At 41.0% G+C, this 27,509-nt stretch overlaps 1 protein-coding gene across 7 annotated transcripts in view; it reads left to right on the top strand.

Moving 5' to 3' along the window:
• TBC1D1 (TBC1 domain family member 1) overlaps window positions 1–27,509 on the top strand; it is a 113,311-nt gene that overhangs the window by 28,676 nt on the left and 57,126 nt on the right. For 4 of the 7 annotated variants that reach the window (XM_080397094.1, XM_080397093.1, XM_080397096.1 and 1 more), the window contains exons 4-5: window positions 22,834–23,367; window positions 26,449–26,538. In XM_080397094.1, the coding sequence (XP_080253220.1) occupies window positions 22,834–23,367; window positions 26,449–26,538 (624 nt within the window). The other 3 variants (XM_080397092.1, XM_080397095.1, XM_080397097.1) reach the window with 2 other exon arrangements.

Raw genomic sequence — 27,509 nt, 5'->3', positions numbered from 1 at the left:
AATACACCTTTGGAGACACCACCAGAATGAGCGTTGGTCATATTAAGTCATTTATGGAGCTTATGTCTAAGAACATCTGTGCAATCAAACTGTCCATGGCCACTGATGTAATGACAGAAGGAGCTGTTGGCCATCCCTGTGAATCACCTCTACTTTAACCTGTGAAAAGCTATTAGAAAATTGAACTCCGTTCTCCTTTTATGAAAATGTGAAATGTATTTGATATGGGTTTAATTCCAGAAACGGTTGTGTAGGTTTTAAGTTGATTAAAAAGCAGACCCAGGCAGACTTTGGGCTCTCCAGCCATGAGGAGGTCACCATAAGTAAGTTGCATGCTGGTTTATTAGCTCATACATGGTTAGTGGCTCCCTCAAAAATGTTGCTCAGGAAAAGGATTTCAAATTCTCACATCAGTTTCTTTCTCTGATTAGCTGTGTGTCTTTGAGCAAGCTAACGAAACTGGTCAAGATGCAATTTTGCAGGTGAGTAAACAAGTATTTAGCTAGTGTGCGCTAACATCCAGTGGCAGCAGTTTCCCTAGTTGCACCATCACCAGCTGAGCTGACCCAGGCCAGGCCAGAGCTGGGTATGCACTGCCACGCACCACCTCATGCATCCGCCACAGTCAGGTACCTCCATTCTCAGTGATGAGTTGGCAGAGGTATCATACTTCACTGGTGCAGCCCTTTGTTTCATGCCCGCTTTTCTGGGTAGGTGTTACTGTTCTGCATCAGCATGCTAGTTTGTTGGTTTATGTTTCTCTGTTCCTCAGGAGGAAGTGGGTGCAAGTGTCATGCTTAGGTATTGCGGATGTGACAGGTATGACCTAAAAAGATCTGGGTTTGTGTTGCCCCCTCAGCCCACCATGGCCCATTATGCACCCAGCATTGGGTGAAACAACTCTCTGCCTCATTTGCTTTGTATGAACCGACCCAGGGCTGCAGGATGATGCAGTCTGGGGCAGGGTCCAAAACTGCTCCTTTTCTGCCACTGAGCTGTGACATTGGCTCTGCTTCTCCCCAGCGTGTGTGTGTGTGTGACTCTTTTGCTCCTGTGGTCGTTTAATAACTGTGGACGAGTGGAACAGTGTCAGCTCTAAACCTGGAGATTATTTCATTGGCCCTGGAATATTCAACATGCAAGTGCAAGCACATGCAGGATACTGTCCCAGTGAGGTGACTGTCTCGGTGAGAGTGTCTTTGGGCAGAGTGAAGAGCTGAATTTGGCACTTTCACATCTAACTTTGAAGAGCTGAATGTTATTAGGAAGAAGTGCTGAACAGAGCCTTATGTTTTTCTTTTACGATTTTGCAGATAGAGTTCTTCATTTTGTTTCTGTGAGGTGATGGAAAATAAAGGGCTTTTTGCTTTAGACCCAATGAATTATTTCCTGTGAAATCCAAGCTTCCTCCCCCCAGTTCTGTGCCCTTCCTCCAAACTGAGGCCAGTGAGAGTGAGTTGTTTTCAGGCAGCCCTACAGCCACTGGAGAGGCGAGGTGTTCACAGGCAGTCCAGCCAGAGTGCCAGCAGGAGTTAGCACCTTCCCTGGCGGGGTGCAGGTAGTGTCCCTTGGCCTGCCAGCAGCATGCGTACTGCTGACCGCTGCCATACCGCTGCTGATTCTCGCCTTCGAGCGCGTATTTCTGCAAGTGGAGCTACTGGTGTGTGATGTCAGATGCCATTGGGTGACGTCCGCGGGGAGCCCGACTGGAGGTGTAACATTTCGCAGTGGTTTCAAACAGGTGATGTTTGGCTCGATCCGTCAAGCGAGACTTGGATGCCAGCGTATTCCCAGAAAGTGACGTGGACCACGTGGGATTTTTTCATTTTTTGTAATAGTTGCGACTCCTGCCTTTCGCGCTGAACTGCGCGGAAGCACCGCGCGGTGCGGCACAGGCGGCTGCCCGCGTTGCCCGCCGGCCGTGCTGCCGCAGGGCCAGCCCGCTCCCTTCGCGCCTCCCGGGACGGCGGCCGCAGCCCGGCGCGGGGCGCCGCGGCGGAGGCGGAGCGCGGTGGAGGCGGAGGCGGGACGCGGCCCCGGCCCCAGCCCTTCCTTTCCCTTCCCGCCCGGCAGCGCCGCAGCAGCAGCCGGCGCCGCCGCGGGGAGCCTGCCCGGCGCGGCGAGCTCACGGTCCCGCCGGCTGGCGCTCGGGCGCGGCAGCGGGGAAGGTTTCGGGGGCCGAGCGGGCTGGCTCCCCTCCCGGCGCATGAGGCGGCGGGAGCGGCGGGCGGCAGCCGGGCGGCAGTGGGGCGAGGCGGAGAGGAGCGGCCGCAGCCGGAGATCGCCGCCGGCCGCCGCGCCGGAGCCGGAGCTCGTAGGATGTCACCATTGTTCAGCTGGGTGGCTAAGGTAGGCGGCACCGCGTCCGCCGGCCGCCGCGCTCGGGGAGGAAAGTCCAGCCTAAGAGTTTGCAGACGTTCGCGTGTAATTTTAAGGCAAGTCAGCCGCCGCTGGGAAGGGAGCAGAGCCCCGCTGTATTGTTCAGCCGGGGAAAAGGAGACGCGCTCAAAGTGAACAGGGAAGGCAAACGGATAAACTCCTGGCTTGGCTTGAGGGGTTAAACGCGAAGCTGCAGTTCTGGCCGGCTGCTCTGCCTTGCTCCGGATCGGTGGAAGGGGAGAGCGGTAATTAAAACTGCACAGAAGGTGTGGGCTTACTGCCTGCTGGAGTCTGACGCTTCTTGTGTGCTCTGGGGAGTGTGTAACAGCACTCCCACTGTTTGTTTTGGACTTTTTTCGTGGGTTTTGTCATACTCTGAATTTATGAAGAACAGTAACTTAGCTTTTAATGGGAGACCTGTCTAAGTACGACAATGCGTGTGTCATGTGCTGGCTGCTACATCTGTGTCTAGGACTTCAGTAGGGTTTTCCACTGTAACTGTGAAACCACATATGGATGCAAAGCAATAGAGATGGTTAAAGAAATCTAGAATATAGTTTTGAACTGATGTTTAAAAAAAAATTCCCCAAAGTAACAGTCATTCTGAATTTAAAATGACCTGTGCATGATATTCTGTTGTGAGGCAAAGTAGAAAGTGTAGAAAATGACAGACGAGTAGATGAAACAGCTGTTTGACAGGCAAGAACTGGAGGAATTAGCTGGGAAAAAAAACTTTATCTTGAAGTGTAACAGGCAGCCTAGCCTGCTAGGTAAACCACATAAAGCCTGGTTCTCCCTTCTGTTTTGCCAGGTGTAAATGGTCAGCTGCTTAATCACTGTTATGCCTCTCTCTCCCTGAATCGGTAATGGGTGAAATACCTACTGTGGGAAGATCGTAAAAGGGAAGTGCTTGATGTGTGACTGTTGCGTTCATTCAGAATCTCAGATAGGATTTGCTTTATCCTGTTTCAAAAGGAGCTTGCTTAATTTTAGCCGTGCCCTGGAAAAATAAAAATGTATCCTTTCCTCTTTCCACTTGGCTTATTTTGTCTGTCTAAAGACCTACCAGGTAGAGCACTTGTTAAGGTAGTTCCCTCTTCTGGCATCACTGTGGCTCTGTCTTGTGGGTGACATAAGGCCCGATTTGCTGTATTATCCAAGGGAATGATACCAGCTGATTTCCATGCCAGCTCTTACAAACAGGTCAGTCTCTTATACAGGTGGCTGCTGTCAAAAATGAGTGATGCTATTAAGTAAATACTTCAGGGATGCCACCAAGGGGTCACCTGTTTCTCCCTCTCGTTATTCACTTGTCAACTGGACAAAGCAGCTAGTCAGAGAGGAGTTAGTCTTGGAGGAGGTACAAGGTAGAACTCGTAGCACACAAGGTTGGCTGCATTTTTAGAGAGCATAACAGAAGCTCTTGCAGAAACACACTTATAGCAGCTTTCAGGAGTGCCTTCTGGGCTTTCAGAACTAATTATTGCAATGCTGGTTCCTTGCAAGTGTTTAGTTTTATTATTTTAATGGCCATTAATGATCAGCACTAATTTGGGAGGGAAAGCAAAGCAGTGTATTTTGAAATATAAAATGAGGCTTGTTAACAGGGAAAGTTTTCCTGCCTGCCAAAATCTGATCAGTAAAAACATAGGAACTACTGCTGTAGGCTTTCAACACAAATGCGAGCCTTTCCAGTTTTTCTAAGATGGTGGCCCATTCCAGAATGGGGAATGACTGCAGGATATGGTGGGGAGGAGACTACCTCCCTCAAAACAAAGCTATCCCCCTGCGTCTATTACTTAAAAATGTGTAACCCTCCCACTCCCCATCCAGTAGTGAGTGCTTAGTGTCAGCATGCAAGTCCCCAGGCCTGCAGATACAAGTGAAGTAGTTTACTCCCATATGCTATAAAATTGGTCCCTAATGTTTGTATAAACATTACCTTTTAATATGTCTTCATTACAGGTTTTTACGTGCTGTTTTACCCAGCTTGTCTTCTACCTACACGCAGGCTCCTTGGGGATGAGTTTTGCAGTGCTGCCAGGCCAGGTCGTGGGGCCCATTCTGGGCTGGAGGATAAAGTCCTGCTTGAGTCCTACGTGGGCTGGTGTTGCCCACATTGGCCATATGGATGCTGTGTAAACCACTTGAGTTATGACTCGTTGCATAATGAATTCTTAAGTACTGACTTGTTTTAGTGTCTTAAAACTATTTAAATAAAAAAGAACAGTTATACCTGTTTTTCCTGCACAGTTTTATGCAGACAACTGACTTCAGGGAAACCTTTGACTAAGCACTTTAAAACATGGTTTGTTGAAAGTGTAAACTAACTTTGCACTGTTGTGGGTAGACAATACAGTCACTTTCTTAGATATATATACTTCAATCTATATTCAGTTTAGTTCACTGCAATAACTGTTACTAAAGATCATTTTGAGGTCAAAAAACATCAAAGGTTTCAGTCTGCAAATAAAAAATAGAATAGCAGATTCTTACTGATTTATGGTGTACTTGCACACCATTAATTGATTAGTAGGAAACAATAGTACAGTGATAGTTAATAGTAGTTTTCTGTTTCCATCAAATATCAATACAGCTTTGGTTTAATTAAATCAAATCCCAAATACAAGTTTAGTGTTAGTTGTCTACAGTTGACTTCATTTTATAATGTAAGTTTCTATTCAGAAGCTGCTTGATAGGAACCAGTACTAAAGAACTGATTGCTAAAGAAATAGAAAGTGAGAAACAGTTCTTAGTTTCTTAGTGTAATAAATTGTATAAATAGAGGATTTGAGTAAATGTGTCCTCAGATTCTCAGCTAGTTAAGGAATTTATACGTAGTGTGTCTTTCTAGTTACAAAAAATGAGTACAATATATAATACAAAAGTTATGTTTAGCTTCAGCTTATTTTGTCAAAAGGATTAAAACCAACAAGGAGCCAGTAAAGAAAACAACTAAGATAAAATGCAAAGCAAGGTTACACTATTTAAATCAAGGTTTCTTCTATAATGATTTTGCTAGTATGGATCAATCAACCTTGGTCAACTGCCTCCAACCTGCAGGACAGCAGGTAGGAAGGAGATGCTCCCACTTCCCTCTTGAGGGGAACCGAGAGCAGAAAAGTTTCTCACTGCAGCCCGAGGAACCTCCAAGAATGGACCACCAGCAGTGGCAGAAAAGGATGGGTTTACAATGTAGCTGTTGCCAGCTAGCTTGGCTAATTTTGGACCTTGAACTGAGAAACTGTTTGGATTTATTCTGCTCTGAAGATCATATTTTAGGGTGTGTTCACAATAGACACCTGAAATTCCCAATAGCAGAGGAAGAAGTGGCTTGGGTGTTTTTCACCCCCCAGCCCCTGAGGACTGTAGTGATGGGACAAGGGGTGATGGCTTTAAGATGGTAGATTTAAATTAGATACTAGAAAGAAATTCTTCACTATGAGTGTGGTGAGACACTAGAACAGCTTGCCCAGATGCCCCATCCCTGGAAGTGTTCAAGGCCAGGCTGGATGGGAATTTGAGCACCCTGGCCTACTGGAAGGTGTCCCTGCCCATGGCAGGAGAGCTGGAACTAGATGATCCTTAAGGTCCCTTCCAACTCAGCCCATTCTGTGACTCTATGACTGCTGAGTCAGAATTGCCTGTGAGCTTTTTTTCAGTTTGGGAAGCTCTCAAGGCACAAAAAAGAAAGTTTCTACATACGTTATTCAGTGCAGCAAGGCTTGGTTACTTGGCTTGTGCTGTAAAATGATACTGAAGTAGTAATTATAAAAATATTGGAAATGCCACTTTTTTTTCTAGGAATCCTAATATAGCTTAATATACTATTATAATTTATCTTGCTCTATTTTGCTGTTATTTCTATTTTCTAAATAATAGAGTGCCTAGTAGACCTCTGTAGGAGAATTCATGAGAGTAACAATCCATGTTTGAGTTTAGGCCAGAAGCTACAAGGGAAATTAACTTGCCTTCTGGAAGAAAATGAAAAGGAATGAGAGACTGAAAATCGGGAAGCCCAAGAAAACTTCTTTTTTTCCTTTTTAACAGTGTTCTGAAAGGGTGATCTTTGCTTTTTTGCTGGTCTGTTTCAGGGTATATCATAATCCTTCATGAGGTTGTTTTGTTCCAGCTATACTGATATGCCTCTTTTCTTTATTCCCTAGTTTCCAGCAGAGTTGAGCACCCTTGATTATCTTTAATCCCTCAGTGAATGACTTGCGTTTTAGCCAAACAAATTGAGTTTTGATCTCTTAAGGAGCCCTCATAACCAGGCGTTTTAACAGTGTCTAAAGCCCAATAAACTTAGAAGTTTATTAAGCCTGTCTTACTTTTGAGTCCTACTTAGACTTACTACTAAGATGATATATTATTTAGGAAGATGAATAAAGGGTGATGGTGTCCTATGGGGTACAACCCATGTTTGTGCTGGTGCATTTACCCCAATAACCCTTTTCATAAATGAATTTGAATTCTTGGATACTGTATCAAGAATCAGAAAGGTAATAGAGAACTAGTGTCGGGGAAGAATTGGGAATCACTGGGGAGGGAGAACTCAAATGCTGCAGTTTTGCTTGTGGAAGAATCTCCTTGAAGCCATTGATGCTGTGGGCAGGGCTGGAGGGACAGACCCTCGTTTGTCTCCCAGCCTGGATGCCAGCAACACAGCAAAGAGAAAGTTTAGATTTTTGCTGGAGCTGGGTTTTGGTGCATGAGTTTGCGCAGTGCCCCTGTCAGAGAACACTATGTTGCTCCTTAGTGTGTTTCTCCTGGTCAGTTTATGCTGGGGGGAAAGCGTTGTTACCAGTTGACAGCTTTTACATAAATGTAGATTGTTACAAAGCGCCAAGCAGTTGAAGTGCACTGTTTTCTGTATGCCAGTCACTCCCCACTTTCCCCCACGGGGGTCTGGGCAATGACCCAGGAATACGCACTCAGCATTTGAAATGAAGTCAGTCGTGTGGTGAAACCCCTCTGTTACTCAGCAGTTACGTTCCCTTTGGAGCTGTTCACTTTTATTCTTCGTCCTTCCATTTCTTTTTCTGCATGCCAGGCCTGAATTGCACCCGCTTTGCTTAGACGTCTCTGATGCGATGGGAGAGGGCCAGAATATGATCCGGCTTACACGGCTTTTATGTGGCTGTGCAGATGTAGTAGGGCAGTGTCCTCTGCATTTGTAAGGTACATTATGGGTGCCCTAATAAGGAGTAGGGCTTTCCATAGTAAAATTCCTGGCCATGTAGGTTGCAGCTTACCAAGGTTTTTCTCTTGAATCATTTATGCTTGTCTGAATTAATTTCTTATGAGTATCTACTTTCAGGTTCATATTGACCTTCAGATTTAACGAGCCAAGCCCAGTGAGGTAGCTGAGCTTGCTGTTTTGTACAGGTCCTGCCCTCTGCAATTCAAAACAGAACTTTCAGGCTCCAGTCAAAAACTGCTTTCCTTTGCTGAAAAACCACTGTTTTCATGTGGTTAACATATTTTGTATCAAACAATATAAAAAATATTAGTAAATCCTGAAGGATCAGAGAAAACTCTAGGTCCCATCAGAGATGGGTGGTGGTGCAACTAAGGGTTTGTTTGGGGGTTTGCCATACATATATATATATAGACACACACACACATGCAGCACTGCAGTTTGACTTTATTTGCTTTACATTTTATGATTTAAAATACTGTTTCACATCATAGCACACACAGAGACACACGACACTGCAGTTTAACTTTATTTGCTTTACATTTGATGATTTAAAACACTGTTTCACATCATAGCCTGCTTTTTTGGAAGACTGCTATAATGAAGCAGTCTTTTATGTGCACTAGAGTTGTTTCTGAGAACACAAAAGCAGCGGTTTGGGCTCTGGGTTCCCCAAGTAGAAGTATCTTTAAGGGAAAAGTTGGGCAAAGCACCTCTTTCCTCAGAGATCAGCTCACAGAGCTGCAAGGCAATTCGCTTGTAATTTCCCATCATCCTGAACATAGAAGCTGCAACATTTCTGAGAAACCTCTGCTTTAAGGAGATGTTGGAACATTTTTGCTGTGCCAGCTAATAAATACCTAAGATTTTAAAACAAAATAGTTTAAAAGACTTATTAAAGTTGAAGGAGCTGTGGTTGTGTATGGTGTACAGAGGTTGACTAGTGACTTGGCAAGTAAACCTTCAATAGAAACACTGTTAATGGAATTGCAGTTTGGCTATACTTTTTATTATTATTATTATTATTATAAGCCTTTACAGCTCAGCTCTTCAAGCTGAAGTACTCATGGATGGCAATGACTGAGGAAAAAAATATCTCAGCCTCAGTTCTGTTAGTTTTTTACATATCAGTAAAGATATACAAAATATGTCAAGAGATGTGCCCAAATAGGAGCTTGCTTACTAATTTGTATGGGGATGTGAGGCAGTAGAGCTGGGAAAAGGAGCTGTAACTTTGAGAGCAGAAGCTGAGGCAAAGAATGATGTTAACCACAGTGTATTGGTCTTATCACTGATATTATTTGTACTTAGTTCTATATGAATTGTTTTCACTTAGTCTTACTTTTAAACCAAATTACAATAGCAAATCCTGAGATGAATTAATGCATAGATAAAAAATTCTAATAAGAGAGATTTAAAGTAAAATCTTTCTGAAAAACACAGTTTGCTTACTGAAAAGCAAGGGGGAGGGTTCAGACACCTTTACCCTGTCAAGGTGGACTAGAGCATTAACAGCTGGGTTTCTGCTACCACTTTTCTCTTGTCCCTGCAAGCTCCCCAAAAGCGAGGCCAATATTCCCAGATCAGCTGGTGAGGTATGTGAAAGCTGCAGTTATTAGTCTGGATGAAATCGCGTGTAGGTTGCATCTCCATTAGTAAGTAGCATACAGCAACAGGTAGTTCAAGGGAAGTGGCTGGTGCTGAGGTCAGGTTGTATACCTCATTCAGGAAAGTGGGTTTTACTTTGAACTAGCCCTAATTTGGTGCTGTGAACTGAATGCCTTTTTGCAGTGAAATGCACCACAAAGTGAAGGCTTAGTTTTATTTAAATGGATGTCAGTTCAGGCACCTTAAGACAGCTCCACAATGTGGTCCGTTGCACAAGAAGTGGATTGGGAGAATCTACTCTCAGACATGCTCCTGGTCCAAATTAAAATACTGAAGTAGTCACACCTGTATAATACTTGAGAATCCACTTAGAGAAACTGGACAAACAGCATACAGCTTTCCAGTAGATGCCCCTGATGCAAGGGATGGGGGACCCATCAGAGAATTTTTGTTTTATTGGGATCTTGACCTTTTGGCTACTGTTTTGCAAGAACTTCAGGCCTGAAGAAGTTGTCCAGAGTTTCCGTAACCTAGACGTCTGACTGTCACTAGCTGAAGAGAGGGCAAAATCATGTATTGCCTTCTGTTCTCAGGGCAGTGTGCGTGTAAGCACACGTGTTGATGGTCACATTTGAAAAACAAAAATTAATCTTGGCTGAAATACCTGGCAGCTTCTTCCCAACTCAAAAGTTGCTGGCTTTGGACATGAGAATGCTTCTCTTTGTGCCTTTACAGCATCACCACTGTAATCAAAAACTTAAATTTTTTCCAGAGGGAACATTTGATATGCAGTAACCAAACAGGATTTTCAGATGCAGATGTCCTGTGAAATTGCAGGTTTGGGGAGAAGAGACTACTTGCACAGAGTTACACATTCACCCCCCCAGGTACTGAAAATGGCAAAGCTGAGCTAAGCTAAACAACCCCTTTCTTTTTCAGTCAAGCATTTTTTGGGTTTTGTGTGTTTATTTCAAGGAGATCTGTAACCAAATATTTTACTTTTATTAGATCTTAACAGTTTTCTTTCTGTGTTTACTGGACCATTGGTCTGCTGCTATAGTACCAGTGAGGTGAGCTCACTGAAGCCGTTGTCATGGAAATTTGGACGGTTAACACTAAATGTTTCATGCTGGTTTTGTTTCTTTGGACCTCTTTATAGCTTCCAATCAACTCAGATGCAAGCTATGGATAAGGAGATTTGTAGAAATGCTTTGGAATTTCAGATGGCTATGTACAAGAGGGCTGTCTTTAAAACTCTGGTGGTAGTTACCGGAACTCAAACCAAAGATATGTGCTGGAATTTCAGATTTTGGGTGAGTCCTGCTGGAATATAACCTGTAGGTTTTATCATTCTGTGGAAGCGATTGCCGTTTCCATTTGACATACAGTCATCAGAGGCTGACTTTTGTGGGCTTATGAAAAATGATCTTTCACATATGAACACAGTTCATGGAGCTGATGCAGTGGGGTTTTTTTATAAAGTGCAGAATCATATACAGAATTATTTTTTTATAGCTTGTTATAATTCATACAGCATTTTTTCTTTTGTATTTCCAAAGATTTGATAATGCTTTCACGTATGTTTAAAAAACAACACAAAATGGCCCGGTCCACTTGTATATGAGGTGTGGCCAAAATACAAGCAGTCCCTAGTGCTGACATAATTTTTTTGGGAAAGAAGTTGGCATTAAAAGGAGTCTTTCCTTGAAATCTTTTTTCCTTCTTTTATTACTACTTCCCTTCAGCTAGTCTGTTAGTATGTCCCATAGTGCATCATCCTTGTATCCCCCCCCAGTTTCTCATGGAGATCCTCTAAGTCTGTGACATCTGTGTTTTAGAAATGTTGAATACTCACCACTCCCTTTTGGGTTTCCTCAGTGACTAAGTGTTTAAATATAGAATATTTTGGAAATATTGTGAAGGTCAGAATTCAATCACTCTGAAAGGGGTGTGACAGCATGAACTGTCCAGCTTCACTGCAATTCAGTGTTTGGTAGTTGTCCATCTAATTTACCATTTTCTAAAGAAACCTAGCCTTGGGGACAGTGGAAGAACAAAAAAGAATAATGGAAAATTTACTGTTGGAAGAGACTGGATAGGCTTAAAATAGCAATTTCATTACTCTGAAAAGAGAACAGATTCTGAATTTTTGTGTGTGAATAAATTACAATGTGGATCAAATTTTGTATCTGTTAGGTGGTAATGCAAATAAACGGTAGGAGCTTAGGAAATGTTCTTGATCATGGGCTAATGTGTATTATTGAAAGTCTTTGTATATGCTCTTACTGGTATCTTTTTTGATTGGTTACAGTTCTCCACATAGTGTACAATCATGCAGACACTTTGTTTGGGAGGGCAGTGAGACTAGGTCTGGTGATTTCCAATTTTTTGTTTCCCATCAGTACAGCTAGCTTGCTCTGACAGTACTGATGGAAGAACATCATTACTATTTTAGCAAATATCTTTAGAATCTTGAAAATATCTTCCATTTTCAATTAGTCTGGTACTCTGTCTTTTCCATGCTGTGATTATAATGAATTTATTTTATTTTTTTTTTTAATCCTGCATTGCTTTCTGGCATAGGAAAGCAAATGAATTTCTTCTTCTGTTGTTCATCAATTGCATCATTAGTATTCTCAAACTCCTTTCAGGCATTATGTGGGACTTGGATAGTGGTTGCTGTTATGGCATATATTTAAATAAACCAGATTATGCAAGTAAATGATCTGACTGCAGCTTTAAAGAAATGTTGGTAATAGTGTAGTATGGCTAATAGAGAAAGAACAGAAGGATGAATTTCAGCTGTTACTGTTTAGTTATAGGGTTTTCCTAGATGAGCATTGTTTCTGAGATCAATTAGCAGCACCTGCATAGGCCAGGTAATAGGGCTGAACTGAGATCACCAAAATTAAGTTGTTGGCACAGGCTGCAGATCTAGAGATCTGCCAACGTAGGTCTTTTGTGAATTTGGTACAGGGCATAAACATGAGAATTTTTGTCAGTAGGGAGGACCATCATGGCACTTGCATAATCTGGAAGCACTGCTGAAACTTGTCTTCTGGCTTTTTGTTCTTAGGTATTTCTAGGGTGGCACCTTGGCTTGGCTCTGGGTTGGCTATCAGGAGTGATCCCATAGCTCTGTTTGTCTTGATGGCACCTCTTACCTATGTTTTGACAACTCTTCTCCATTTAGGACTGAATGTGCAGCTTTATCTAAAAAGGACAGTGACATCTTGGATTTTGTGTTGGGACATGCAAATTCGCTATTGACTGTCCACACAAGGAGCACACTGGGCTGCCCTGAGTGACGAGAGAACAGCCAGTGAAGATGCCAACATTTAAATGAAGAAATGGGATCTGATTAAGATGACCAAAAGCGCAAACAAGTGAAGTAGTGCTGTGTAGGATGGTATTGCAGGACTGCCAGACATAGAATAGTCTATAACCCTGCTCTGCAACTGATGTGTTCTTACCATACATGATGGCATTTGCAGTGAAACACTGTCTTGCAGGCAGTCTGTAAGTGAATGGCACACACTGATTGCCTTCCTCTGAATACACAGTTAAATAATGATTTCAGGTATCTAGTGTCCCACCTGTTTAACTTTCTCTCTTCACTTCTCTAGCGTGCTTGTGTACTTAGTGCAGACATACTGAGTTTCTTACAGTGACTTTCAGAGGCACCTGATGTAAAGATTTATGGAATAACCACTCTACAAAAGCATCTTTTCCTAAGCTATTTCTTTTTTCTTGCAATAGTTTTGTCAAATCTGGATGTGAGAAGAAAAACAGAATACAGAAAAGTTGAACTTTTTACTTACTGTAAAATTTTAAGACAGCTTTATCTTTTAACAGGAGGGAAGCAGGATCTAATTCATCTATCATCAGCAGGATTGGAAGTACTGACTTTTCAGGACAATGATCCTTGACTCTTTGGAAAAGAAATTGGCAACTCCCCTAGTGTGATCTGGCTGTACCTTAATGGAGGGGGGTCTTGAGTAAATAGCTTGCTCTTCCCTTTTCTGTCCAACAGCATCACACTGATAGGTTCCAGCAAATGCAAATTATCCTAGGAAAAGCAATGTGTTTTGCACTGTCCTTGATAACAGTTTAGTAACAATTTCCAAGAGAGTTAGAACATAACCTTTTCTTCACAAAAAGCTGAATAGTTTAATTCAAATTATGTAATAAGTGTTTTAGTGTAAATAGTCCATGGTGAATCATAGGCAGTCAGTAAGCTTTCTGTGACAAAATACAGTCTAATTCTATAGGGTATTAACAATTTCTATACATGTTTCTTATGTAATAAGAGTCTTGCTAGAGGTTGAGGGCTCTTTAGGTGTATTGTTCTTCCTCCTCTTCCATTATATTGAATGTGCTGTACATTAGGAATGCCTGATAGTTATCAATATCAATAAACTTTAAATTAACCTATGTCAGTATCATAAAATGTGTAGATATTCCTAAGATGACCATTCCTGTAGGAATCAAAGGCCAGCAAACATCTTGTGTTCAAAGGGAATTAATTTTCAGAAATAAATACATTGTTGTTTTGGGTGGGTTACAATGTATTTTAGAAAAAAACTATAAATACAAACTAGTATCAACTACAGGAGTGGATTTCATAGAAGTATCTAGGTAATTGACAAGTTTGAATAATCTCATTAGACTTTCTGATGAGAAGCCGAAAGCCCCTAGACATGAGCAACCGTTTGTTTTACATCCAAAAAAGGACTGAAACGGGTGAACTAAGTAACTGCTTTTCTTAAGTGGAAGTCAAGGTGAGTTGACCTGAGGCAGCTGAAGTCTAGTATTACATGACAAAGCAGCAAATACAAGCTCATCCATGAGCAAATCAGTTCACTGGTACTTTATACTAGTCAGGCAGAATGCTGGAAAAAGCTAATCAGCTTCTGCACTCCAGTTCCTTTGGGGCCTTTGTAAGTTTAACGTTTTGAGTAAAATTCTTCCTATGAAAAATGTCTTCTGTCCCCCTGCACCCCTACCTGCCTCATTCCCCAGCAGTTCTAAGGAGGACTGTGGAGCACTCTTTCCTCAGGAAGTCTTGCTATATTGCAGAGTAAGAGATGGTCTTTTACTCTATTGCAAGTAGACCCAACTTATTCATCATGTCAATCAAAAGCATTCATAGGATGATTTCCACCTTCCACACCCCTTGCCATGAAAATGTCAAAATAAATTTTGAGGAGAGGAGGATTTTGCCAGTTGTACCAGTTTTCATAACTGTGACAGAAACCTGAAAGCAAAGGAGACTAGGCGAGAGCCTGTCTCCTATTGCAGAAATGGAATACAATCTGATAAATAACTCTTCCCAAAAATGTTCTTGGTAACTCATTTCCTGTTTTAAATCCTGTTATTGCCTTTCAATTTAGAGAAAACCAAAACCACAAACAAATCCCCCCTCAAAAACAACAAAAAACACCCTTGTCCTGAAAGCTTTCAAACACCATTGCTGTCTTTTTTCCATTTATAACTATGTAAAAATAGTCTTCCTTCTGTTTCCTGCCCCATTGTCTCTAACTCAGCCACAGGCCAGCCTCAACCCTGTGAAGGGAGCTGCTTGCAATTCCACTCCAAAAAAAACAAAAAAAGGGATTTAATCTCTGTTGATAAGGAATGAGCACAGATGTTTCTAGCGATTACTTTGCATAGGTATTGCCTCCATGTTCAATAGTGACTTGTAAAATGTGAGCCAGGAATCCTGCAGGTGTGACCAGCAACTGGTGTTATGTCTTCAAGTGCTGTTCTAATTTGGGAAATCATGTGAAAAGAAAACTTTGAAACAAAAGATGGAGAAGATAATGCTATGGAGATGTTAATGCACTATTTGAAATATCTGTTGACTAGCTTTATTTCACATTCACTGCTTAAAAGTTTATGTTACTGAATGAAGGAGCTGATGAAGCAGTACAAGATGAAAAGAAATAGCTTGTATCGTAAGGACAGAAGGGGGCTAGGGAAGAATGAAATAGTGAACACCATGTGATAAACCCTCCAAATAAAGGGCAGAGTATAGTTGTAGACTTCCCAAAAGTCGATTTTACAGGAATACTCCCTTCAGAGCCAGTTAGGTGCTGTTGCATTTGGAGGTCCACTAAAAGCCCATGGAGTCCTTCCATCAGCTGCACTTTAGTTTTTGATCATGCATTTTCATGGAGAGGGGTTCAAAAGTAAGCTGCAGTCTGGGATATGGTGGATTATTTATGGAACGTAGCCAGGTTTTTTGTATTTTGGGCTTCAAGTAAGATATGTCTTGAAAGCATGTAAAAGAAAACCTTTAAAGTGTATCAGCAACATCATGCATCTCTCTCGGGGAGGAAGCACCACCGCAAAATAGAGCGGGCCAACTTCACTAGAACACCAAGTACAATTATGTTCTATTTCTGAACTTGTTTACGATAATCTATAAACAGATTCTGCAAATATTTTTATTTTTTTTTCAGAAAGGAAATAAAATCTTTTTGTGCCTCTTTAAATTGCATGGAGTGCTCTCCAACTCACATGACTTTGCAAAAAGTGTAACCTTTTCCTTCCAGCTGAGGAGTCATGAGGAACGTACTTGAGCTGAGATTTGTCTGTAATATTAAAAGGAATGTGATACTGTGAAAGTGGCATACAGTATTCGTGGCATCAATCTGCCCTACTTAGTAACCTTGTAGAGGCAGCACTTGATGGATGTGAGAAGTCTAGTCACCTTTATGGCTTTTTATGATAATGTGTAAACTGTAAGAGTATGTGTTGGCTACATGGAGCTCCACTCTCGGTGTTTACTGTGTCAGAGTCATCTCGGAGGACAATAGTGTCACTCATCCACCACGCTCCAAGTCAAAAAGAACTGGATTTAAACAGGTGACTCTGTTCTGCCCTATACAGAATATCCTTTGAATTTAGTGCAGTCTTGTTCATCAGCTTCTTATGTACATCCCGGGACAGTTTGTCTTAGCCCCATCACCCTCACTTATCCTATCCTCTGTATAATGCCCGTTCAAACCTAACTAAGCAAACCATGCCCACAAGTAGACACGCATAAGATCACTTTTCCTTTCATAGGCCCATGGTGATGCTATTCAGCCGTTGAGCTTTCCCTTATCAAGGTTGAATAAAAATCTCTGTCTTGCCTTTGCAGGTCTGGTTTCACAGTCCTCCCTGAGCAGCACACCTGCAGTGCGGTTAGCCCCACTGGCTGCTAGCCTGGCTACCCCTCCCAGCCCTCTGGGTGTGCTCTGACTTGTTCTTCTTTCTCAAAAGACATCCACAAGTTCCCTGGTTAGATGAGACACCTAGTGCATTTTAGGTACTGTAGAGAAAAATGAGCTAGACTGACATGCACTGATGGTGAAGCTGCTGAGAGTGTCACAGGTCATAGTTGTTTTATGAGCAGTGAGGACACAGCAGTAAAGTTTTAGATCATATGCATTGAGATGTGAAGTCATGGAGCAAAGGTGAACTGTCTGTCCACGCACCCACCGATCTTAAGTATTTAGGGAGCTCTTGGTAAGAATCTCATTTTGGCTTTACCCGTCATGCATTCTTATGTATGGAAAAACTGACAGGAACTTGCAAAAGATGGTCATCATCCAAGGACTGGAGGAACTATAACCTTTCTACTTCTGTGAATTAAATCTTGGTTTCAAAGTGGCTTTGTGGGCAGACTAAAAGTCAACAAATAACAAAGGAAGAAAGCTAATAATGAAAGTACTCCATAGAACTGTTGATTGGGAGTCAAGGGGTGAAAATGTGGTAAATGAGAATTGAAGTTAATGACTGGAGAAAGTTCGCAGTGTAGGAAGCTGTAGAGCAGTCTCCAAACAAGATATTAGAAGGAAGAACCCTGTGAAGACACTAGAGATAAGACCTGAATATAAAAAGTCTCACTGAAATGGAAATTGGCTTGAAAAGTTTGTTCCTTTTTTCTACCTTGAATTCTACTAATGCCAAGGAATAAGGAGATTCTTCACTTTTAAAACAACTTTTTACTTCAGTGAGATACTAAAGACTAGTTTCGTGCTAGAATTTTTTAGATCATTCTTTAGTTAAACTAGTGGGCCACACTCCTCACAACAGAAATCTCAGTTGATTGTGTCTTGTCCTTTCTCTGTCAGCTGTAGGTTTCCGGTGGAGAGGAGGAGGTTGTGGGGTCCCCATCACTGGGCTTACTTGCAGCTCGGCTCATTGTGACTCCCAGCATCTCATCTAAGTTTGAATTTGGATCTAACTTGAAAGTTTGCCTTGCTTTATGTGGGGGACTGCACTGTCAAGGCCACATCCAAATTAAATTATTCTGTGATTCTGAAAAGAGAAATTATGCAGTATCTTGATTTAAAAAAATAATCCTTAGTGAAATCTAGAAATTAAAATGCCAAACTTTAAATCCATTGAGAACCCTGTTCAAAAAAAGTCAGTTGACCACTAGCATGGGTATAAGGTGATAAGGACAGGAAGTGTTGATCTGTTTTATTACTGCACAGCTGTTTTGCTATAAGTGTGCTGAAAGCAGACCAACTGCTTTTTAGTACATATCAAACCACCAAAATTAAAAATTTTATGGTCTTTTAAAAATGCAAAAAAATGCTTTGCTGTATCATCTTTTTATCTACGTTCTGTATATATCAAAAATAGTTTTCCTTTCTTCTGTTCTACTACTTTTACGAAGTATTCCATGATTGTAATATCTTATGGGTGACAAAAATATTGCCATCTGCCCTGGTACAACTAGATGGCTTCTCCCAAGATACACAGCTGTGGACCCTATTTTTCCTGTATCAGCACTCTTTAGTGAAATAAAGGAAGGGTATTAATAGCAAACGGTATGTTAGACTTCTTGAGGCTATTTTATTGAGGCTGCTATGGTGAGAAAAAAAGGCAAATAAAAGCACTTAATAATTCCGATGTCTGCTCATACTTGAGTAGGCAGGCAAAACTCAATCAAAATATCAACTTGTTTCAAGAGCTTTGTGAAAGAATTTTAAGGCTGTATTCCAGCTGGGGTGGCATGAGACCTTCTGAGGTCTCTCAAGACCTGACCCTGATGGTTTTCAGTCTCCAGGAATTTCTGGAGTCTATTGTTCTAGACCAGTTCCTGACAACACAGGTCTGTCTTATATTAAACAAAACCACCTGCTCCCTTGAAATAGTTAAGCCTGTGCTTGAGGCCTTCACAGACCTAAGGCCTTATGAAGGGACTGGTGGGTATAAACTGGTAGGTTTATACCGGTGGGTATAAACAATGCATAGCATCTAAAATCATAAATCATTCAACTTTTGTGGGTTTTTTTCCCCCTGGTCCTGGCGAGTTGATGTGCTAACAGTTCTTTTTCTGTGGGACGCTTTGCTTTCATACCTACTGTGTATTAAAGAAACAGGGAATCTTTTTTTAGTCTGCTCTTGTTTACCAAAAGGCAGCTGTTGCATTCAGCTGTTACTGGGCTTTTGTCATTACAATAGTTTCTCACTCTTTCTCAAATCCACTATCAGGCTAAAGACATCTTACTGCATGCTAGTATGTAAACTTACAGGGTAAATTCTGGTTGTTTCTTCTTCAGATGCAGCAAACCTGTGTGTGCTTAAAAATTACTGCCTTCTCTCATGATTTGGTGCACAGCGTAGAAGCTGTAGCTGTTGTGTAGTAACACACTAATGTGCATTAGGAGGTTCTAGGTGCTGGTTTGTGTTTTGCTTGAGTACCCAAGAGTCAAGGCAGAAGAATACTTAGCGTTTCAATTCCCTGCTTTGTCTCTGCAAAATAAGCATTCGTATCATAGCAGAAATAACATGGTATATATTTAAAGAAAAATCACAACAGTCCAGTGTTAGCTTTAATAGTTATAGATGCATCTTTTTCTAAATCTATTTCAGATGTGGAGTATCTAATTCAGAAACTGTAAATGCAAAAACTTCCTAATAGATTTAAGTTATGTCTTCTGTTTGCCCGTTCTGTTTGGCCCTGAGTAAGTGATGAGAAGGTAATGTTCTGTGTTTGGTAAAATTTCATCATTGCTTATGCTGTTGTTCTGTACTTAGTTTTGTGGGTTTAGGGAAATAATTTTAGCTCAGCAGCAGTTGTTTTTCTGATTACACTTTATCCACTAATTACATATTTCATACTGAGAAGTCAGAAAACACTTAAGAATAGAAGTATGTTAGAAAAGAGAATTTGTGCGGTAGGAAGAAGTCATACATGTGTGCAACAGTCCTCCTTCACTGTCTTAGCAAATTCAGATTAGTAGGCATAATTACCTATAGGTCTGTATAGGAGATGTTGGTATCTAAGTCACCAAGCAGAGACAGGATGGGACCTCTGGGTCCTGCAGCAGGTTACTCACGGCCATGTCCAGTCAGAGTTTGCATACAAGGATGGAGACTGCAACCTCTCTGGGCAACCCATGCCAGCACATGGCCACCCTCACAATAAAAAAGACATTTTCTTATGTTCAGAAAGAGCCCTACAACCTTTAAAAAACTCCAAGAGACATTAATGTAATTCAGGAGCAATTTGATCCTTGTTGGTTGTTGATACAAATTAAAGAGCCATAAAACCTGATTCAGTTTATATCTTAATTAATTCCTGGAGGTTTGCAAGAGATGTGGTTACTGTTTGCCCAGTGGCATGCTGCTTAATCTGGAAAAGTTCCAGCTTTGGTTAATAAACGTTTGCCAGGATAAAGCCTACATTGGGTTTTTTTAATGATTTGAAAAAACGAATATATTTATTTATATTTCACAGTTACAGGGTTTTTTTTTTTCCTTTTGTTTGTAATAAGTAAGTTTACTTGATCTGCATGCACTCAGCATCCAGGTGTGTTTGCTGAGGGAGCCAGGGCCAGAGGTCACAACAGGAGCATGTGGATTCTTCATTTCTAGATACATGCATAAAAGGCCTGGAATGGTACAGGTAGATGAAAAGAGCACAGATCTTGACCAGGCCAAGAACAGTTCCAGGGTAATACGTATTTTGTTTTTTCTGATTCATCATGACGTCTTGTCTTTACTAATGAAAAAAGATTCATATTTAACATACACAAAGGTCACAGGAAAGTGAGGTGGTGTTGCTGCTTCGGCTAGAGCAATAGTCTTATCAGTTGCCTAATCAGAAGTAATAAAATTATATTAACAGGCTGTTAATTTTTTTTAGGTTGCTAAGCAGGAACAGGGGAGTCAGTGTTTTTCAGTAAGTGTAGCACAGAAGCCAGCTGTTACTTACAAAGGACATAATTCAAGCCTTAGCATGTGTGAAAATAAATAATTAAATACTCCCCTTGGTTCAACAGGCCTGCTAGGTCTCCTCAAACATGACATTTATTAACTACTGCAATGTCATTCGGTGTGATGTAGAGTCTTCCTCCTAACTACTGTCTGTTTATAAAGTCCAGCCACTGCTGAATAGCAATTGTGTCAATGTCCAAGTGTGTGGTGATGATAAACATTGACAAAATCTAACGCAGTAACTGCACACGTATGATGGATCCCTAATGCCTTTGTCTGAGCTTTAGCTCAGCTGTAACCTTTGCAGCACCTGCACTGCTGGAAATTCTCCTTATAGTCTTCAGCATGGGTGGTGCTGGGGGAGCTTAACCCTGGTTGAGATAGCCGTGCTCTTCATCTGGGTGAGAGCTGATGTTCCTGGCTTTAACGAAGTGAACATTTTCCAGAAAATACCTCCTTCCTTTGCTGTCACCCCTGTAGCCTCAGCAAAAGCAGCGGTAGGATTGCACATTTCTGTGTGTATTCTGGGCAAATCAGAAGTAAAACTGTCTGTGGCTGGTGAGTCCAGACACTCCCACAAGAGTAAAACATGTTTATTAGAAAATGCTAAAGCAGTTGCAGCTTGAAATATGGCTAGAACAAAGTTTTAATTTTCAGTGTCATTCTGATGGGTTATGCGACTAAAAATTGGTTCTTTGAAGGAGTATTAGGTTAATAAAACTGAGGTGATCTTTGAGCTCACTGTGGAGGAAATGCATATCGTTTAAGGTAATAAAGTTTTGTTATACCCTTACATTCTTGTATACGAGTAAAAAGTTAGATGTGAAGCTGCCTTACCCCAAGGCTTTCCCACTGGTTCATGACGTAGCTGAGGACAGACTTCTGAACTCATGACCCTGCTTTTCTTTCCTCTCCCCCATTGTCTGCTGAGTGAGCAGCTGATGACTCATGCCTTGCGCTCAAGGGTGAAGTAATGCTTCCTGAAATGTCTTACTTATTTTGTAATCTGTTACGTATTGTCTTAAATTCACTAGCTATATGCATGTGTATGTATATCTATCTATCAACCCTTATATCCGTATCTATGTATCTGTGTTTCCAGGTCTATAAAAGAATTCTACTGAGGTCTTTATGAGCGCCCAGAGTATAACCGTTCATTTTTCACTGTTCAAGCTTTTTTTTCTCCTCTAAGTCCTTTGCTGTTTCCTGCATTGGTTTATGTACATTACTGCATTATGTTTAAGCATTACATAACCATGGACATGTCTGAAAAAGACAGAGGTCATGTCTCCGAAGCATTCTTTAGGTTTAGGAATGCCTTTTCTCATAGGGAAGATGGTTCTTCTGGGCTGCTGTTTTAGTCTGCTGCTCCCAGACTTCTTTCTGTGCTATCTGCAACCAAGTATTTGTAAGTAAGCAAGCTCCAATTGATGCTTACCAGAACAAATCTGTTTTGCCAGGAAACTGGCGCACTTAGCAGGGATTTTTCCCAAAGTAATTTGGGGAAATTAAAAAGTTGGCAGAATTATCTGTTGTAATCATAGATGGTGACCCTGCATTTGTTAACGGCAGCAGCACAGGCTGCAAAAGAGACTTAATCCCCCAGGCCGGTCAAAGCAGTGGGATGTAATCAAGCATCCACCTTGCAGCAGCTTAGCAGATAGCATATGCATCTTCCTACGCTTTAACCGTATCAGAAACTGTGACTGTTCACTGTTAAAGTATATCAGATAGCAGTTCGGGTTTTGTTTATAGTTGCAACATCTGTGGGCTGCAGCAGACTCTTCTCTCATACAGATGCCCTGCAAGTGATACTGTATGTGGAAGCAATATTATTTGAGTGTCATCTAGGATGCTAGAGTAAAAATGAATATCTACAATAATGAATGTGTTTTTTAAAAAAACAGAGTTATTTACAGTTAAAAGAACCCTAAACTGCCATAAAGTAATATGCTATTATGAAGGTGAAAGCAAATTTGCAAGAGGCCTCTTAATCTGCATGACATGAATGTTGAGTGAGCGAATGGAGTGAAAAATAACAGAGGTAAATAACTTTCCCAATTAGTCTATGGCTCCTCTCATGCTCTCTGAAGTATTTTTACCTTTCATTGTGAGTTTGAATTTGTCATGTTATACTGGTTCCTTCAGGTGCAAAACTTTTACTGAAAACACAGAGCATTACAAGAGGTGAATCTCGTGGTGACCTCCTGACCGGGAGAAAAATGAACAATTCATCTAGTCAGTGTTTAAGTTTTAAAATATGTCTGTTGACAAATACAAGATCACTTCAACTGGTCTTTTGGAAAACAAAACCAAATTAGCCATTCCAGAAAAGTAACAGCAGGGAGCGTCTCAAGTATTGCAACTTGTTTGTCATAAAGCATCAATGCTAATGTTGCGTAATTTTTTTCCCCCTCCTGTAGGTGCCTGAGATTATAAGCTCTATTCGACAAGCGGGGAAAATTGCTCGTCAAGAAGAGTTTCAGAATAATCTCTCAGATGTTGAAGACCCTTTTGCCAAAAAGTTTGAGGTGCTGTTCTGTGGACGAGTGACAGTAGCACATAAAAATGCACCTCCAGCACTTATAGATGAATGCATTGAGAAATTTAATCGTGCAAGTTGTACAAAAAAATCAGATTTCAACTCGTCATCCCAACAACATGAAACTGCCAATAACTTTGGAGGCTTCTCTTTCAGCAACAAATTTCGGTCTGTCTTCCAGCCCTTGGTCAGTGAAGAGGAGGAGAAAAGGCCAATTAGGAAATCCTTTTCTCAGCCTGGGCTTCGTTCCTTTGCTTTTAAGAAGGATTTGCAAGAGGGAAGCCATAGAAGTAACAGCTTTGTCAGGTCCTTTGAAGAAGATGCAATTTCACTGAACCTAAAAAGTCAACTTATCTATGGACACAGTGTTGTGCAGCCAACAGACATTGCAGAAAACCGGACGATGTTGTTTACGGTAAAGCAAGATTTGCAGCTCATGGTGACATTTTCACATCTTGGAGTTTGGAGTGGCAAACACCAAAGCAGATGTTCTGACAGACGACAGTTACTTCTTTAATAACTTAATTGCAATTACCAGAGCTTAATTTAAACTTGCTTGTTTCTCTCAAAAGCATTACCAGTCAGTGTAAATTGTTTTATATAGTCAAAATAAGTTTTTTTTAAAATAGTTTAAAACAGCACTACATGAAACTTTCAGATTCTGAAGACAGCTTTTAGAAAGCTGCAGCTAGTTTGTAGGTAGTTATACAATTGCAAAATGGTGCATACAATTACTCTAGCTACTAACAGCAGAAATACATTTCCAGGTGAATGAGTTACCTGTAACTAGAGCAGATGGATCAAACCATGACTGGGGGCTAGTAGTCTTAATATCCCATGTTAAGCAGTGTAATTCATAAAGGTGTTCCTGCTGCCAACATGCCTGTGTAATGATGGAGTAGTGTAGTAACTTCCTAGGCTACTCCACACCTGTCTCCAATGCTGTTCTGCTTTTGTGTGGTTAGCCATGCGCTTGCCTTGATAGGTGAGCAGGAAAAGTATTTTTCAAGACCTGAGAAGCAAGTAAGGAATGTGTTATTTGCTCCTTTTGTAATCCTCATGATAGACAAGTTATATAAGATATGTTATGTATCTTGTATCTTATGAACATAATGCAAACCTGGAGCTGATACTGCGATGGCTGGCTATCATAAGGTCATCTTGGAATCTTGGATCTGTCAGCTGCTGTTTGGGCTGGGAGTTTTTAAGGACAGTAACAGAGTAGAGTAGGTGCAGTTACAGCAGGTGGTTTGGTTTTTTTTGGAGGGGGCGGGGGGGGGGAAGAGAAGTGCTGCTTTAAGGATTGCCAAAGTGTAAAAAGTAACACACAGAAAGAGGTGTAGTTAGCTATACCAGATTTTAAACAAAAGTTTTTTTAGAAACAGGCTGACATCAAGAGAGGGAAGTGGAAGAAGGTGGAGATATATCTTGTGCCCCAATAAAAACAATTTACCCTCTTCCCTGAGCATGTATTTCACACAGAAAATATAGATGCCCTTTATAGAAATGACTGATTTTTAAACAAATTCTGACTCCATTATTAATTCATGGCATATATTTTAGAGACAGGGAGGTTACAGAGGGACTGCTCAAGTCCACATCCTCTGACTCCAGTGAGTGCATTTTTAATTTATATCAAATAGATGCAATAATTTTCAAAAACACATGCAGCTTCAGCCTGAATATAACGTCAGTCACCTGCTGACAGGCTCATTTCCAAATTGTGGGGTTCTGTTTGTTTGGCTTTCTGTCTTGGGTTGTTTTTTGCCTGGGAAAATATTGGTTAGTATGCACAGTTGTATTCTTTTGCCATTCAGCAAGTGAAAATTCAGCTGAATATAAGGAAGTGAAGTAACTGGTTTGTGCTAGCAGCTTGTAGCAGAGCTGAGTTTGTTGGTTAGCCATCCCCCATGTTCAGCAGGTTCTGAGGAATGGTATGTATGCAGCACGCACAGGTCTTCAACTTTGCCTATCAATTTGTTTGTAGCTACATATGAAATGCTTAAAAGTAACTTCATATCCAGAGGAAAAAAATTTGTTTGTATTTTCTCAGTTCAAGTTCTTACTTGACTTTGCCCCAGGATGGCAGCAGAGGTTGCTTGCTGTGTGAGGTGTGAAAAATATTCAGATGAGTTAGCTGCGGACTCTCCTCACCTGGCTCAGACAGTCTTGATTTTGGTACCTCTTTCTGAAGAACTGCTTTCCTAGCCAGCTTCTTAGGATTTTGGGGGTTTTTATAGGCTTTTCTCCTGATTGTATTTGGGGTAGGGGGTGGGAGTGGTTGTTTTGGTATTGTTTTTTTCCCTTGTTCAGTTGGCTTCAAATGATCCCTGCTGCCCTAGGGACCTAGTGTGAAAGGAGTGTGTGGGGCTGAGCTAAGAAGGAGCCTCTTGCTGCAGGGAGGGGAAGGCAGCAGTGAACCAGAGCAGGCTGCTTAGTAGGTGTTGGAAGGAATAACCACATGAACATGTGCAAAGTCAGCCCTGGGGACAATACGAGGAAATGAGCAGGGGGTTGTGGAGAATCATTGTGACTGGTTGAAGTGAAAGAAAAGGTGGAAAGTGAATGCACAGGACCATTTTCAGATACACAGAGGTGACACCTCTCACTTGATCATTCACACGCAGGATTCACCCCTTCCCCCTTCCTTAAATTACTGGTATATTGGTGCTGCTGACATTTTTATGTGCATCTTATGGGATTTGTTGGTGGTTGAAGCTTCAGCAGGTTTGTCTAATGTTTGCTCATGAATGGATCCAGATTCCATCCATCTTCCCTAAAATCTGATAAGAAGAGATTTGTCCTTAGCAGACTCTCTGATGTGCTAGAAACTATGAGGAATTTAAATTTTATCTGTTAAAATGTTTCAAAGATGTTGTCAGAGGCTGAAAAATTTAAAACAATAGTTTCATTGTAAAAATGCCCTTTGCCTATCAAAAGTTAGCATCAGCTTTTGGTTTGCTGCTGTAGAAATGGCCTACAGATTAAATCAGGTTAGAAAATATACTGCAGTAAGCTCATCTGAGTTAAAGCCTTTAAATTAAATGCTATGTGTATCTTAAATAAAACTCTAAAAAAGACTTAGGTGGAATACAGGTAGAGGCATACACTTGGATTTAAATTTTAGGACAATTTCATTAAGTAGCTTGTAGGAATGTAGTATATGCCAAGACTGCAGAAAATAAGAAAAGGTAGTATATTTCCTCAGTGCAAAGTTACTTGTGGTATAATATTACTCTCATCTAATTAAACACTATTCTCAGTCTCTTGTCTCAAATGTGAAACTAAATCTTGGTTCAGTGATGTGCAGAGATCTGAATGCCAGATCAATGTGGCTTCAGTATTCTCTCTTTTTGTCTTAGTAATACACTAATTGGTCTAAATATACAGGTAGAAAAAATGTTGAGATTTATGTCCAGGAAGCATTTTTATAGCATGACAAAATGAAATGTAATGTTACTTGTTATTATCTTGTTATTTATTTTGTTCTTTTTAGATTGGCCAGTCTGAAGTTTACCTTATCAGTCCTGACACAAAAAAAGTAGCAATTGAAAAAAGCTTTAAAGAAATATCCTTTTGTTCTCAGGTAAGGTTGCAGTGTATTCTTTTTTTTGTTTGTTTGTTTAAATAGTCTTCACTTGTGAATGCTCAAGTACTTCTCTCTCCTAGGATTTCAAATGGATTCTCACCCCAGCAATTTCAGTAATTGCTATTGACAAGTTGCTTGTTAATCAGTAATTCTGTGAAACCGTCAGTCTTTTCTCATGCTTTGCATTTTAATTTCTGAGATAAAAACTCACTTCTGTGTGCAGTGGATGAATATTAGGAGCTAGAAGGAACACCCTCGTCCGTTCTGGTTTGAGATTTCAGCGGGCGTGATTCACAGTTGTGCAAACCTGGGATTCCTTGAACCATATTTTTCAAGAAGTGATAATGAAAGGAGAAAACAATATGTAAGAGTTATCTGAAAAATGCTTCAAAAATACATTTTTTTCAAGATTATTTGTTGCATGTATGTAAAGAAGACAACCCTCTGCCATGCAGAGGTAGTGTCTTGATGCACTGAGGGTAAGCATGTTTCAGAGCCCCTTCATTCACTATTAATCCCTGTTCCTTATGCCACAGAGTTTGCTTCCCTGTCCTGCCTGTTGTTCTCGTGGCTCTGACTTAGATATTGCATGGATTATGTGAGGGTATCTAATGATTTATTTTGAGTGGTGATGTTTCAAAAGAGATGCAACTTACACACGTGAAGATGTGGTAATGGCATTGCATAGGTTACACAGGCATATGATTCACACTCAGCTACTGCAGCTGCTTAGCAGTGTGAGGGCAGAATAGTCATGGTCACATCAAGGGCGTGGGACAGCTCGGGCAATTACAGGACTCCTATATGGGCAGCTGCACTAACTGCTGGCAGGTCCTGTGTACAGGAGCAGGGGACGGTCCTTGGAGAGTTGCTCAGCTGTCAACCTACAGGCTGAGCAACTGTTCATAAAGACATTTCATAGACCAGTTGCTTTTGTTAACTAACCAGTGTCATGATACAGGGATTTG

Source organism: Falco punctatus (assembly GCF_963210335.1).
Source record: "Falco punctatus genome assembly, chromosome: 1".
Classification (NCBI taxonomy): domain Eukaryota; kingdom Metazoa; phylum Chordata; class Aves; order Falconiformes; family Falconidae; genus Falco; species Falco punctatus.
The sequence above is the reverse complement of the archived record's forward strand: the minus strand, read 5'-3'. Positions and strand labels throughout refer to the sequence as shown.